Source organism: Labeo rohita, unplaced genomic scaffold (genome assembly GCF_022985175.1).
Source record: "Labeo rohita strain BAU-BD-2019 unplaced genomic scaffold, IGBB_LRoh.1.0 scaffold_801, whole genome shotgun sequence".
Classification (NCBI taxonomy): Eukaryota; Metazoa; Chordata; class Actinopteri; order Cypriniformes; family Cyprinidae; genus Labeo; species Labeo rohita.
In genome coordinates this window covers 3,222-16,621 of record NW_026129746.1, presented here as the reverse complement: position 1 = coordinate 16,621, position 13,400 = coordinate 3,222, and the positions used below count along the sequence as shown (strand labels likewise).

At 33.6% G+C, this 13,400-nt stretch overlaps 1 protein-coding gene across 1 annotated transcript; it reads left to right on the top strand.

Annotated features, from left to right (window-relative positions):
- Nucleotides 1-2,103: 2,103 nt before the first annotated feature.
- Nucleotides 2,104-9,740, top strand: LOC127162017 (leukocyte immunoglobulin-like receptor subfamily B member 2; the record flags this gene model as incomplete). The annotated part of the gene is made up of 3 exons (XM_051104791.1): nucleotides 2,104-2,204; nucleotides 7,293-7,328; nucleotides 9,474-9,740. Coding segments are annotated over exons 1-3 (334 nt in total), but the record flags the coding sequence as incomplete, so codon positions are not given.
- Nucleotides 9,741-13,400: the final 3,660 nt, after the last annotated feature.

Below are 13,400 nucleotides of genomic sequence, written 5' to 3'. Positions count from 1 at the left end.
AGAGCTTGATTAGTTGGTTCAAGTGTCTCTAATTAGGACTAGAGCTAAAATCTGTAGGACACCTCCCCCCAGGACCGAGTTGGAGCACCCCTCGGTTAAAACAATGTTAAGACACTGACAAACAGTAGTGTTGGAGCGACTTGAGGATCAAAGCGTGTTTTCAAATGGGGCTAAAAGATGACCAGTTGTTTTGTTCTGTGACTCCTGACAATAGCCGCAGACCCATAGCGGAATTCATTAACCATATCCTTGCTCTCTGTCATTCCAACATCTATGTCGATGTGGAGGATTCAAATCTTCCCCCCATCCGAAAACACGTGGATACTCCAGCTCACCACCAGCCAGCGTCCTCCACCTGCTGCTACAATGAGCTCACTCCCTCCGGGCCTCCCTCGCTCTCCCCAGTTCTCCAGAGCTCCGCTGGTCTCCGCTGGTCCAGTCCGCCAGAGCGCCCTCCAGAGCCCGCGCCGCCTGAGCACCCTCATGTGCCAGCGCCTCCAGAGTATATACCCTACACAAGATCAGACAAGGAAAGTGGCAATTTCCTGCTTCTCGATCAATGGCTCTGCTTCGTGTCTAACCAAGCACACAATGTTTTCAAAGGTCAGTCACAACTGCAGCTCATGACTAGAAAAACACTATGCATTGTGGTTTATCACCCCTGAAGCCCACACGAGCTGGGCATCCTTTACTCTCTTGACACTTTTGCACAGCTCTGAACTCTTTTGTTTCAAGAACATCTATATGTGTCTGGATCAAAGTTAGAGATAGAACAAGATACTGATTAAAATAAACATAAGCAACAGCATATGAATTTATATGTTTAAATCATACAAGGACTGATAATATATTGGATACATGATCTTAAGAGTTAATAATAAAGAATAATTCATAAAACATTTCATAATACAATTCATAATACATAACTTGCATTATGAATTGCATCATAATGCAGAAGTCTGTTGATTCAGAAAATTAAAAACTTTTAGTGAAGAAGAACTTTCAAAAGTCTTTCAGGTTAATCTTACCACTGTTGGGTCAAGCTTTGTTTTTCATGTGATCAACAACAAAATTAAGTATTAAACAATCAGTTATTCAAGCCACTATGTTGATTGTGCCTTTATTGAAACATAACAACACTTGAATTAGCTTTTTTTATTTATTTTATTTTATTATTTTATTTTATTTTATTTTATTTTTTTGCTAATGCGTGAAGCTGGTGATGATGTTTGTGGAGTTATTTAATCCTCCCCTGTCGAGATCTTGAAAGATGTCTTTTATCTTGTTATCTTGCGTTGATTTCATGTAAGGCTGCGGCTGAAGTCAGTTGTAGTTTTTGTATTTTTGCTCATCTTGTCTCTTTTTTTCTGATCTTGTTTTTCTTTCTTTCTGTGGTTCTGCTTGTTAACAGCAGGTGTTCATCACTAATGCTCAATTAATCACAGTTAATCATGAAAATGTCAGTTAATCAACTAATAATCTCATTAACTTCAAAACTGCTTCAGTGTTACTTTTTTGACACTCTGAGTGTGGATTATATAAACACTGAGCAGTGTAAACGTAACACTGAGGTTTTTGCTGTGTATTATTACTTTGTTACATTACACTACTGCTTAATTTATATCCCTTGTCTTGGTGTATGAATTTTAAATAATGCATTTGTATGTCTTTAATGTGTTCACAGGTACAAACATATCAGAGCCAAACTCAACACCATCAGTGTCAGAGAATAGAAACAGGTAGAGATGAGCTCATAGTTGTGGTTTGGTTTGTTTTGTTTGAGCTCGGTGACATTAACCAGTGTGAGAGCAGCAGTTGATCACTAGTATCTTCTTTACTTCAGAAGAGTTTTAAATACAATTAATACCATAATTACAGTAAAGATCTATCAAAGTATTGTTTCATTTTCCTTGTTCATACAAGAATATTATTTTTCTCATAATGGAAAACTGATGCTGTTCAGTTTGATAGTGAATCACAACAACATCTGTCAAAAACTTGCACGTTAGTCAGTTTAACATTTTCTGAACACATTATGAAAATGATCAATGTAATCAGATTGTTTCGCTCTAACACATGAGTCATTTGTCTGTTGGATCTGACTGTAGGTATCAGGAAGTCTTGAGGCTTTAACACAGTCTGTGTTTTTCACCGTCTGTCATTATTCGTCAGTATGGAGCTCAGTCAACTTCCTCTTGTGCTCTGTGAGTATTATTTTCTCTGTATTTCAGTGGATGATAATTGATTTTAATTATGAACAGGATCAAGTGATTACCTGGATTTTTTTTCCTTGCATTCTGTTCTCAGATTTTCAAATACAGTAGTTCATGATATATGAAAAATTAGCTTGAGGGAGCAGGTGTGCAGTTAGTGCTGTTTGTGAAAGAGAAATGTACTCTATTGTGTTGTTCAGTAATTTTTTTATTTTATTTATTTATTTGCTTTGTAATAGTGTTTGTTGAATCAGTTCTGCAGGGTTTTTTTTTGTTGTTGTTGTTTTTTTGTTGTTTTTTTTTGCACAGGTGCTTTAACTAAATATTCAGTTTGTAGCTGAATATCTGGGACATTCTACCAGAAATGTACATTTCCACTTAAAACATCTTGGTGGAAAAAATATCTTATTTTCAAATCTGAATGTTGAGTCATATGGAGGACATGTTAAACTATGAGAAACACATATCAGGCCATCTCAGCATGTTGTTATGATTGAATAAAATACAAATTGATACACATTTCACCCCTAAAATATCAGGCCCTGTCACAGACAAATCTGTATGTTAGAATGGTTTCCTAATTCCTCTGATACAAATATCATTTTTTTTCTTACTGGTCACATGTCCCTGATTGTATCTAACATGGCTTTGTAATTCCTAAAAGAAATATAAGCACATTTTCGGGCAACAAAACCACAAATGAAGTACACAAAATCACAGAATACCTTCCAGTCACTCATATTGTTGTAAAAAAGAAAAAAACTACCTTTGCATAGAGATTTTTACAAAAACATAGTAGTGGATATATACCCCTTCATCTACACAGTTAAAGAGATTAATTCATCAAGATTTCCTCAAATAGTATATTTTTATATCATAATTTCCTGTGTGACAGGACTGACCATGGCGTGATGGGGCCAACGTTTCGTTGATTCATAAAAAAATAAAAAGTTTTGATTCGTGTTTTTTTAATTTAAGTTTTGATAAACATTCCTGTTTTAAATTGTAATTATACTTTTACTGTTAATGTAATATTAGACTATGGTAAAGTTCAGCCAAGGACATGTAATAAGGACCTAATTCATTAGAATATAACTGACAACTGATATAGTCCAAATATCTTTTTAATTCAATAAACTAATTTCATTTTATTTCAATATAAAGACATATTTCATTTAAATGTAATTAACAGACATTTAACTGACTAGCACAATGTAAAGTAACTGTGGTACCACATCATATTACGACTCAGTAATAACAGGGTAATACTATGGTAATATCTACATTATTACTTAGGAAATTACATGGTAATAACAGAAATTGCATGTCATTTCTAATAATGTAGATATTACCATGATATCACCTTGTTGTAATATGAAGTGATACTGTGATGTAGCCTTTTCTAACCTTGAAGGTTAGAAAAACTGGAACTGTGATCTTTCTCTTAATCAGGGCTCCAGACTGCGACTAAAATGATCACAACTGTGACCAAAAATATTAATTTGTGAGAGAAGTTTTTGCTCAGGTCACCAGTGGCGACTACATAAATGTACATGTTATGATTTTAAAATGTGCATGTAATGGCTATTTTCCTGACTGTTTTGTGATCACATCGTTTGTTATGTTGATGTAATAAACTGAGACGATGCGCATCAAAGCTTTAGAGGAAAAAAGTGTTTCAAACAGTCCTCATCTCTGCTGGACATTGACAGCACAACTGCTGAAAGCAGCTCCATTGTGTGGCATGAGAGAGATCAAAATGACGGAGGTGTGTAAAGTGAGAGCACGAAAAACAGTGTCTATTTCATGTACAGCTTAAACAAACTACAATGGGTAAAGCTGTCAGCTGTGTGGACATTTAACAATCTTGTTAACAGTTCTGCTTTATAATCGATACTATGGCTTCTTATCAAGATCTTTAGTGTATATGCTGTGTTCTGTCAAACGGCATGTGAAACTATTATATGTTTCTCTTTACTACTATATTACAAAATGAACATGAATAGACGTCTAAAGGTAGGCTATTTTATAATATAGTACAACTTACTGAAATGTCTTACGCACTCAAAGAAATGTTGCAGCCGAAACTTAAACTTTATGTAATTCAATTACATACAAATTTGCCATGCATTTAAATTACATAGTTTTAATTTAAACAAATCAATTAAACTTAATGTGATTCAAATGCATCAGGTAAAGTTTATGTAATATTTCCCAGTGTTAAACAAACCCTGCTCAGTGTTCATGTGTTTCCACACTACAGAGTGTTCAAGTAGCATTGACACAGTGTTGGAGTTAAGGAGATCATTATGTCATGATTGACCAATAATGATGAACACCTGTTGTTTACAAGCAGAATCACAGAAGGAAAGAGAAACACAAGAATCAGCCACAGCCAAAGATAAAATAAACTTCAATAAATGAAGACATTAAATCTCTAATTAAACAACTCCACAAACAACATTACAGTTTGACTTCTACATTACAGTTCTACAAATATTATTTGGGAACATCTAAACAGAGCTTCAAATGTTTTATTTAAAAAAAAGGTTCCAATTGACCTCACCATCATGGCGATCAAAGTTTACCTTAGTTGGACTCTTGACCCTTCATTGTTTTGTGTTAATTTTTTATTTATTTCTGGCAGTTGTAAGTGTTTACATCAAAATGAAAAAACCCAAGAAAAAAAGTCTGATTAGGTGTTTCTGTTGGTGGTATAAACATTATGATCCAGTAATCTGATGCACTGGTCTCACTCACTGGTTACTCCATTATTTTCATAATGTTTACAGCAGGCATATGAATTATTATGGCTGTTTAACTTATGCGCTAAACCTTAAAATCAACAGCATTACTTTGACACGATTCTTCATGTCTGTGTGTGTCTACATAATGCTGGAGATTTTAATGTACACATCCTAAATAATGCTGATATAGTTATGGTTCATAATATTGGTACAGATAATACTTGGCACATGACATTTTGTGTAATAAACAATTCTTTGTGAATGTATGTAGTTCTCAAGCTAGAAAAGATGTTCAGTTCCCAGAACATCTACATGACGGATTGAAATGCTGATAAAGACAAGAAAAGATGAGTGTCCAGTGTCTTTGTGACTTCTGAATACTACTTCTTTCCTTTTTTCTGTTTCCATCTCTGCCTTTCTTTCTGAAGATGTTTCTCCTTTTTCTCAGGGTTTGCATTTAGTTGTTTCTGACATTGTCTTTGTCTCTCAGCTGCACTAAATGGAGTCATTGAACTGCAACCTGCATGAATTGTAATAATTACAGTCATCATTACTCAAAGTTAATATAAATGACAATTATATCTATATATGTACTGAAATATCATTGATATACAAAGTGCAACCCCAAAAAGCAGTGCTACATAGGCCTAGGTAAAAGAGGGACAAAATAAAATAAAAATTGGTGGATGAACATAAAAAGCATCGAATTTACAGTATAATTTCTATTTATTCAAATACTGCTTTACTATGACATACATTAAATACATATTATATGCAATAAAGGTAGTAAAAAAGAAAAATGCCATTTATTTGTAAGGTCGTATCACAGCACTGTCAGGATGTGACAGGGCCTGATGGTCGGCCATTTTAAACTGCCATTTCTCAGCCTGCTAGCATGCTAGCATAAAAACCGTTAACATGCATACAAGGAATTTCTGTAACCTTTTTTTTTTTTTTTTTTGACGTTTTGGATTTCAAACATTTCCATTATTTTCTGGGATGTTTTACCGTTACAGGGCCTGACGCTTTAGCTTGGCAGTGACAATTCAGTGACAGAACTCACCCTTGATCAGTGTTAGCAGCTTCACCTCAGTCAAATGATGTCACTTCCTTTGAGTCACTCCCTTAAAGTCATATTGCACACATTTTATTATTTATTTGTAGAATATATGTATAATTTCATGTTTTTAATCAATTGATGTTGTACTGTTCTCTTTATATGTTTTGCTTTCGAAGCGTGTAATATAAATAAACAGCAAGCCAAACTCTGTTCAAGAGCCAGGATATGAGCGCCTTGCTCCTTTAATAGTTCAATGTGTGGTTTACACAATCACTCTGCGGCCAATGAACCGAGTAAAACTGTAAATGAAATGAAAGAAAGATAGAAAATTATCTAACTGTAACAAAGTTATCCGTTTAACGAGTAAAATACAGATACATCGCTAGTTAGGCGCATTCTCAATGCAGAGCACTAGAGCAATTTGAGATCGGCAATCACAAACATAGTTAATTACATCACCTTTAAACAGAACATACGCTTCTGCAATATAAACTGGACATAATAATGATTTAAATGAACTTACAGCCAGTGCTTTCAAAAGGATTTAGAAGAAGGGTGCGCCACAAACATGTCAAGGCTCGCTGCATCACGAGTTCGCTGCTTCCAGTTACCTAATATGCGACACTCGCGAAAACACGTCAAAATAAGAATCCACACTGCGAAAATGAAACTTATACCGAACATTAAAGTATCACAAAAATATAATATTGGTTAATGCAAATGTCCATCATAAATTATACACAGCCTACAGAACAACTCACAGAAATCAACCATTAGTCAATTTTAGACATTTTTCGGATTAATAACTTTTTATTTCCTGTAATAAGTCAAGGACAGATAATGTATGTTTCTGGTAAAATGTCTCATCTAGTAACAGTTTGTAAGAGTTTCTGCTTGTGATCAGACTGTCAGGTTCCCTAAACAGGTCTCTCTGCTATGAAAATGAAATCACTAAAATATCAAACAGATGTTGCAGTGTTCATCTGGACACATATGCAGTCCTCCACACAATATCTTAATATGACTTATATTTATTACTGTCACAGTTTTCAGACCCTTGAAAGTCTAGACAAGTTGGATAAAAAGGTTTAGACAAATTAGTCAAAAAATATGACTTGACTTACAAGAAACCTGTGTTGTGAAGCTGAGAAACATTTAAAAGTAAAATCATAGTGTTTTGCAAGCAAAATAAGAAGAACATAATTTCATGTGGCTACTATAATATATACACAATATCAGCTCAATGCTCACATTTTCTTTTTGTGTTTTTAGTGCTGATTTCAATCATTCACTCTGGACAAACTGAAGGTGAGTGAATTTCATCACATATTCTCATATGAGTTATTTTACACTGTTACAAACTAGCTGTGAAAAGAGTGTTATGATTTTTATTAATAATGGATACATCTTTTTAACAAGTTATTTGTGTGTTGTGACTAGAGGAAGAAATTACAGTGAACCAACAGCAGTGTCAATATACAGCACATATATTTCTTCACATAGTGAACTGCTCTGAGAATAAAAATAAAATGTTTCATAAGACACTAAATAAGTGACTATAACAGCTGTAGAACAACACTTCAGTATAACCTGCACTCAAAAAAATATTTCAGCCCTTAACTTAATTCAATTCCGTACAAAATTTCCATGCATTTAGATTACATAGTTTTAATTTAAACAAATCAATTAAACTTAATGTGATTCAAATGCATCAGTCTTACGTAAATGAAACAGGTAAAGTTGATGTAATAGTTCCCAGTGTTAAACAAACCCTGCTCAGTGTTCATGTGTTTCCACACTACAGAGTGTTCAAGCAGCATTGACACAGTGTTGGAGTTAAGGAGATCATTATGTCATGATTGACCAATAATGATGAACACCTGTTGTTTACAAGCAGAATCACCGAAGGAAAGAGAAACACAAGAATCAGACACAGCCAAAGATAAAATGAACTTAAATAAATGAAGACATTAAATCTCTGATTAAACAACTCCACAAACAACATTACAGATTGACTTGATTTCTGTCATATATCTATAAATATTATTTCAGAACATCTAAACAGAGGTTTAGATGTTTTATTTTTTTTTTTTTTTAAAGTTTCAATTGACCTCACCATCATGGCGAACAGGGTTTACTTTAGTTGGACTCTTGACTTTTGAATGTTAATTTTTTTTTCGGCTGTTGTAATTATTTGTATGAAGCACATTTATTACAACAAAATAAAAAAGCCAAAAAAAAGTGTGATCAGGTGTATTTGGTTAATTTTTATTGTTTGTTAAATCATTATTATCCAGTGGCATGATGCACTGATCTCATGCAGTGATCAGTCCATTATTTTCATAATGTTTACAACAGATATATGAACTATTATGGATGTTTATCTTATACACTAAATCTTGAAATCTACAGCATCAGTTTGACACACACAGACATCAAGAATCAGCATTTGAATCTCAACAATGGTGACATTCAACAGCTGCATGCTGGGTAACAGCAGAGTACAAATCTCACCCATGACTCCCAGCATGCAGCTGTTGAATGTCACCATTGTTGAGATTCATATGCTGATTCTTGATGTCTGTGAGTAATACTGCAGATCTTAAAGTAGTAATAATAACAGTTCATACAACTACTGTAAATATAATGAAACTAAGAAATAAACCACTGAACAATATCAGCAAATCAGACCACTTGATGATGATTACAACATCAATAATAATTAACCAAGAACACTTAATAAGGACCATTTCTTTTTTGCGCTATACAAATGTGCTCTACAAACACAATTACAGCAACCAAAGAAAAAAAAAAAACTATGCTAAGAAAGTCAAGGGTCAAGAGCCCAACTAAAGTAAACCCTGTTCGCCATGATGGTGAGGTCAAATGAAACATTTTCAAATGAAACAAATCAAGTCAAACTGTAATGTTCTTTGTGGAGTTGTTTAATCAGAGATTTAATGTCTTCAGTTATTTAAGTTAATTTTATCTTTGGCTGTGGCTGATTCTTGTGTTTCTCTTTCCTTCGGTGATTCTGCTTGTAAACAGCAGGTGTTCATCATTATTGGTCAATCATGACATAATGATCTCCTTAACTCCAACACTGTGTCAATGCTACTTGAACACTCTGTAGTGTGGAAACACATGAAAACTGAGCAGGGTTTGTTTAACACTGGGAACTATTACATCAACTTTACCTGTTTCATTTACGTAAGACTGATGCATCTGAATCACATTAAGTTTAATTGATTTGTTTAAATTAAAACTACGTAATCTAAATGCATGGGAATTTTGTACGTAATTGAATTAAGTTAAGGGCTGAAATATTTTTTTGAGTGTGATATAGCATGTGTGTTTAGCAAAAAAACTTTATACAAATAAAAACAGCTCATTTTATTATTTTATTTTTATATTATCTCATTACTTTCACTGTGAATTGTTGTCATTGTACAGAAAGACCAAAACCCAAAGTGACCATTAAACCTGATCAACATGTGTTCAGAGGAGAAACAGTCACTCTCAGATGTGACATATATAGTGGAGGAGTCACTAGCTGGAGCTACAGCTGGTATAAAGAAGGTTCAACCAGTTTTTTCAGTTATCGACAAGAACACACATTCAGTTCTGTTACTGAGTCTGACGCAGGTAAATACTCCTGTAATGGATTTAAACGATCACGCTGGTCACAAATAAGTGATGCAGTTACACTGACAGTATCAGGTGAGTTTGATCATCTCTTCACACACACAAACACGTTTAACATGTTATTAATGAGTGAATATTAATTAATGGTGTCAATCGATTAAAAAAATAACTAAATAACATATTTTTTTCCTGAAATTAATCGCAATTAATCGAGATTGCAACCATTCAAGATTTCAGTATAACTGAGAGCTTTCAATTTAACATTTATTAGTTAACTTAAAACAATCTTCATATAAACCCATTATAATAACTGTCATATAGCTACCTGTGCCCTTCAGCAAGAAAATATAGCCAAAATTTGATAAAGTTATCAAACACTAAAATCTAAATTAAACAAAAGATAAAGCTTAAAACTACAGTTATTAAGTTATTGATTTTCTGTTTTTTTTTTTTTTTATTTTTTTTTTATTTTGTTATTTGATTAACAGACATCACAGCAGCTGGTTATTAGGACATTTTGGCTGCTGTTACTTTAAAAGCTGCCGGTGTTGAAATTAAAGCGGGTCTGACACTGCTTTAAATGTGACTCTTAAATAATAAACACCTACATGCATACACTGTTAAAAATTGTTGTAAAAAAACGGCCAAATTTTGACAGTAACATGCTGTTTTCCATTAAAACAGTGCATTCTGGGTATTATTTGTCATTTTCCAAAAAGTAGCCTGCTGCTATGTATCGTGAATTAACAGCGTTCAAAATCGACACTCAGAGACTGTGTTTAAAATCAAACTCTACACCCTCATTCACTATTCCCTACATGAGTTTATATATAGTCCACCTTACAGAGATAATGAAAACTAATGAGTGACTTCAGACACTGATGAACAGCTGCTGTTAATGAGCAGAATCACTGATTGAAAGAGAAACAAGACAAACACAAGAACTATAGAACTGACTTCAGCCACAGCCTTAGATGAAATCAACTGAAAATTTAAAACAACTCAACACACAGCTTTACCAACTTCACACATTTCTAACCAGACTGATTTTATTTCTGTCAGATGTCTATAGAAGATCTTATTGAGAATGAAGAGATGTTTAGATGATGATGTTTTATTGTTTTGTTTGACGATACCATTGTGGAGATCAGTGTTTGCTTTAATTGGGCTCCTGACTTTTGATATTTAAACAGTAATATAAGTAAGGCTGTAACTGGGTTTTTATGATGTATTAGTTACAGCAATGCTGGTCAGTTGATGTCAGCTATGTCAAGATAGGGCCGATTGCAGAACAGCAGAACCATATGTCACAGCAGGCTCAGACAGTAGTGGGCGGAGTCTCCGTCGCAGATCGGAAAAGGGTGAAAATAGCAATAAGTGATCAACTTATATTTTTTTCTTGTCCTTTTCTTATTTTTAATGTTGTTATTGTTATTTGAAGAAAAAATAAAAATAATTATGAACACCAGAATTTGCTCTACTTATCTTTGTGGAGCGTTTCAAAGTTAAAGCTGTTAATGTTAAGTCCGTATTATGTATATGAGTGCTCGCGCCTGTTTATAGATAACCGTAACCGTAAGATACAGTTACACTATTAACTGTAAGATACGATATGTGTGTGTGTGTGTGTGTGTGTGCATGTATGCATGTACATACATACATACAGTATATTACAGTTAATAGTGTAACTATTTCATAATTATTTTTATTTTTTCTTCAAATAACAATAACAACATTAAAAATAAGAAAAGGACAAGAAAAAATATAAGTTGATCACTTATTGCTATTTTCACCCTTTTCCGATCTGCGACGGAGACTCCGCCCACTACCGTCTGAGCCTGCTGCCGCAGCGTTGCTGCCGTGTGACTGCTGTGACGTATGGTTCTGCTGTTCTGCAATCAATCATTATTGTGGCTATGTCTAGTTAGGCATGAATGTCATCTACTGAACTGGTTCTGAGTCCTGCTGGACTCATAAAAAGTTGATTTTTGAGTGTGTGTTTATTTGTTGCTGTTGTTTTTTTTCCACAAAGTGTGTTACAGCATAAGAACTTTTGATAATGTGGCAACCAGAAAAAAAAATTTAATTGTTAAAATTTAAAACTACTGTAGCATTTATACTCAAATAGAGACATGAAGAATCAGCATATGAATCTCAACAATGGTGACAATCGAAAGCTTCATGCTGCAATGCATGCTGGGTATCAGCACACTACAAAACCTCATCTATGACTTGTTCTCACCATTGTTGAGATTCATACGATGATCCTTTAACCTAAATTATACCAAAGTTTGTTTTTTCTTTTTTAAATTTAGCATTAATATTCAATAAAATAAAAGCCACTGGATAAAACCTGTATTATTACCAACCCATAAACAATTGCAGATTTCTTTTCAGTCCTTCTTGGGGTTTTTTTTTTTTTTTTTTTTTTTTTTTTGTCATTACAAGCATGTTCAAAACACACATAATTATAACAAGTAAACTAAAATTAATCTTAAAATGTCAAGGTTCAACAGCCCAACTAAAGTAAACACTGATCTCCACCGTGGTGGTAAAAGAAAAAAAAAAATCTAAACCTCTGTAACTCTCTTCTGGAGACGTCTGACAGAAATAAAGTCAGTGTGGTAATAATTGAAGCTGGTAATGCTGTTTTAGGAGTTTAATCAGATCTTGAGAGATTTAATGTCTTCTTTTATTTCAGTTAATGTCACCTACTGCTGTGGCTGAAGCCAGTGCTTGTGTTTTTCTTTCAGCAGTTTTGTTTGTTAACAGCTGGTGTTCATCACTAATGTTCAATCAGAACGTGATCAATCATATAATTATCTCATTAACTTCAGCACTAATTCAGTATTACTCAAACACTCTGTAGTGTTGACACATTATAAGTGTTCATTTAAACCTGAGGATTTTGCTGTGGGTTTTAAAGGGTTAAAGATGTATGATGGAAAAAAAACGGCATGAAATGTAATTTAACAGTAATTAACTGTAATTAATTTACGACAACACACTGTAGAAAAACAGTAACATGCTGGCAACCGAGCTGCCAGTAGATTACTGTTAATTCAAGAAAAAAACAGTAATATACTGTAAAACATAACAGTCAGATTTACCAAGCAAATCAAGTTATTTTCACTAAAATATTAGTGAATGTTCATAGAAAAACAATTATGCAAAGTCATTAACTGGTAGGGAGAGTAAATATTTGATTGTGCCTAACTGATGTGTTTTTGTACAAGAGAGATCTGTCAGTTTAATTTAGTTTTGTGGGTCACCATTGTGCTGGAGAGTAGAGCTTGTGCTTCAGGAAATGATGAGCCACAAGTACTGATGCTTTGCTGCTTTATTTAAAGACAGTAATTGTGGAATTGCTGATATAGTGACAATCTCTTTACTAAGCACTTTATTACACGAATTTGTGGTTTTGTTACTTAATCACAATCTATAAAGATTTGAGTACAAGTCAATTGCTTCTTTATTACACTTTAAGTGTTTGTGGGTTTATATTAAGAAATATTTCTTCTTAGTGGACTCAAATTAAATAAGTTCACTGTACTAACACCATATAAACAATAGTTTTTTAAAACTCAAATGGTTTGAAGCAATCGGTTTCCAAAATAAAATGAGTTACTACATGGTATAATAACGGTAACATACTGTAAAAATGAAGAGCTGTAAATTAACGGTAGAGAGCTATAAAATAACAGTATAATGCTGGCAACCACAGCTGCCAGTAAA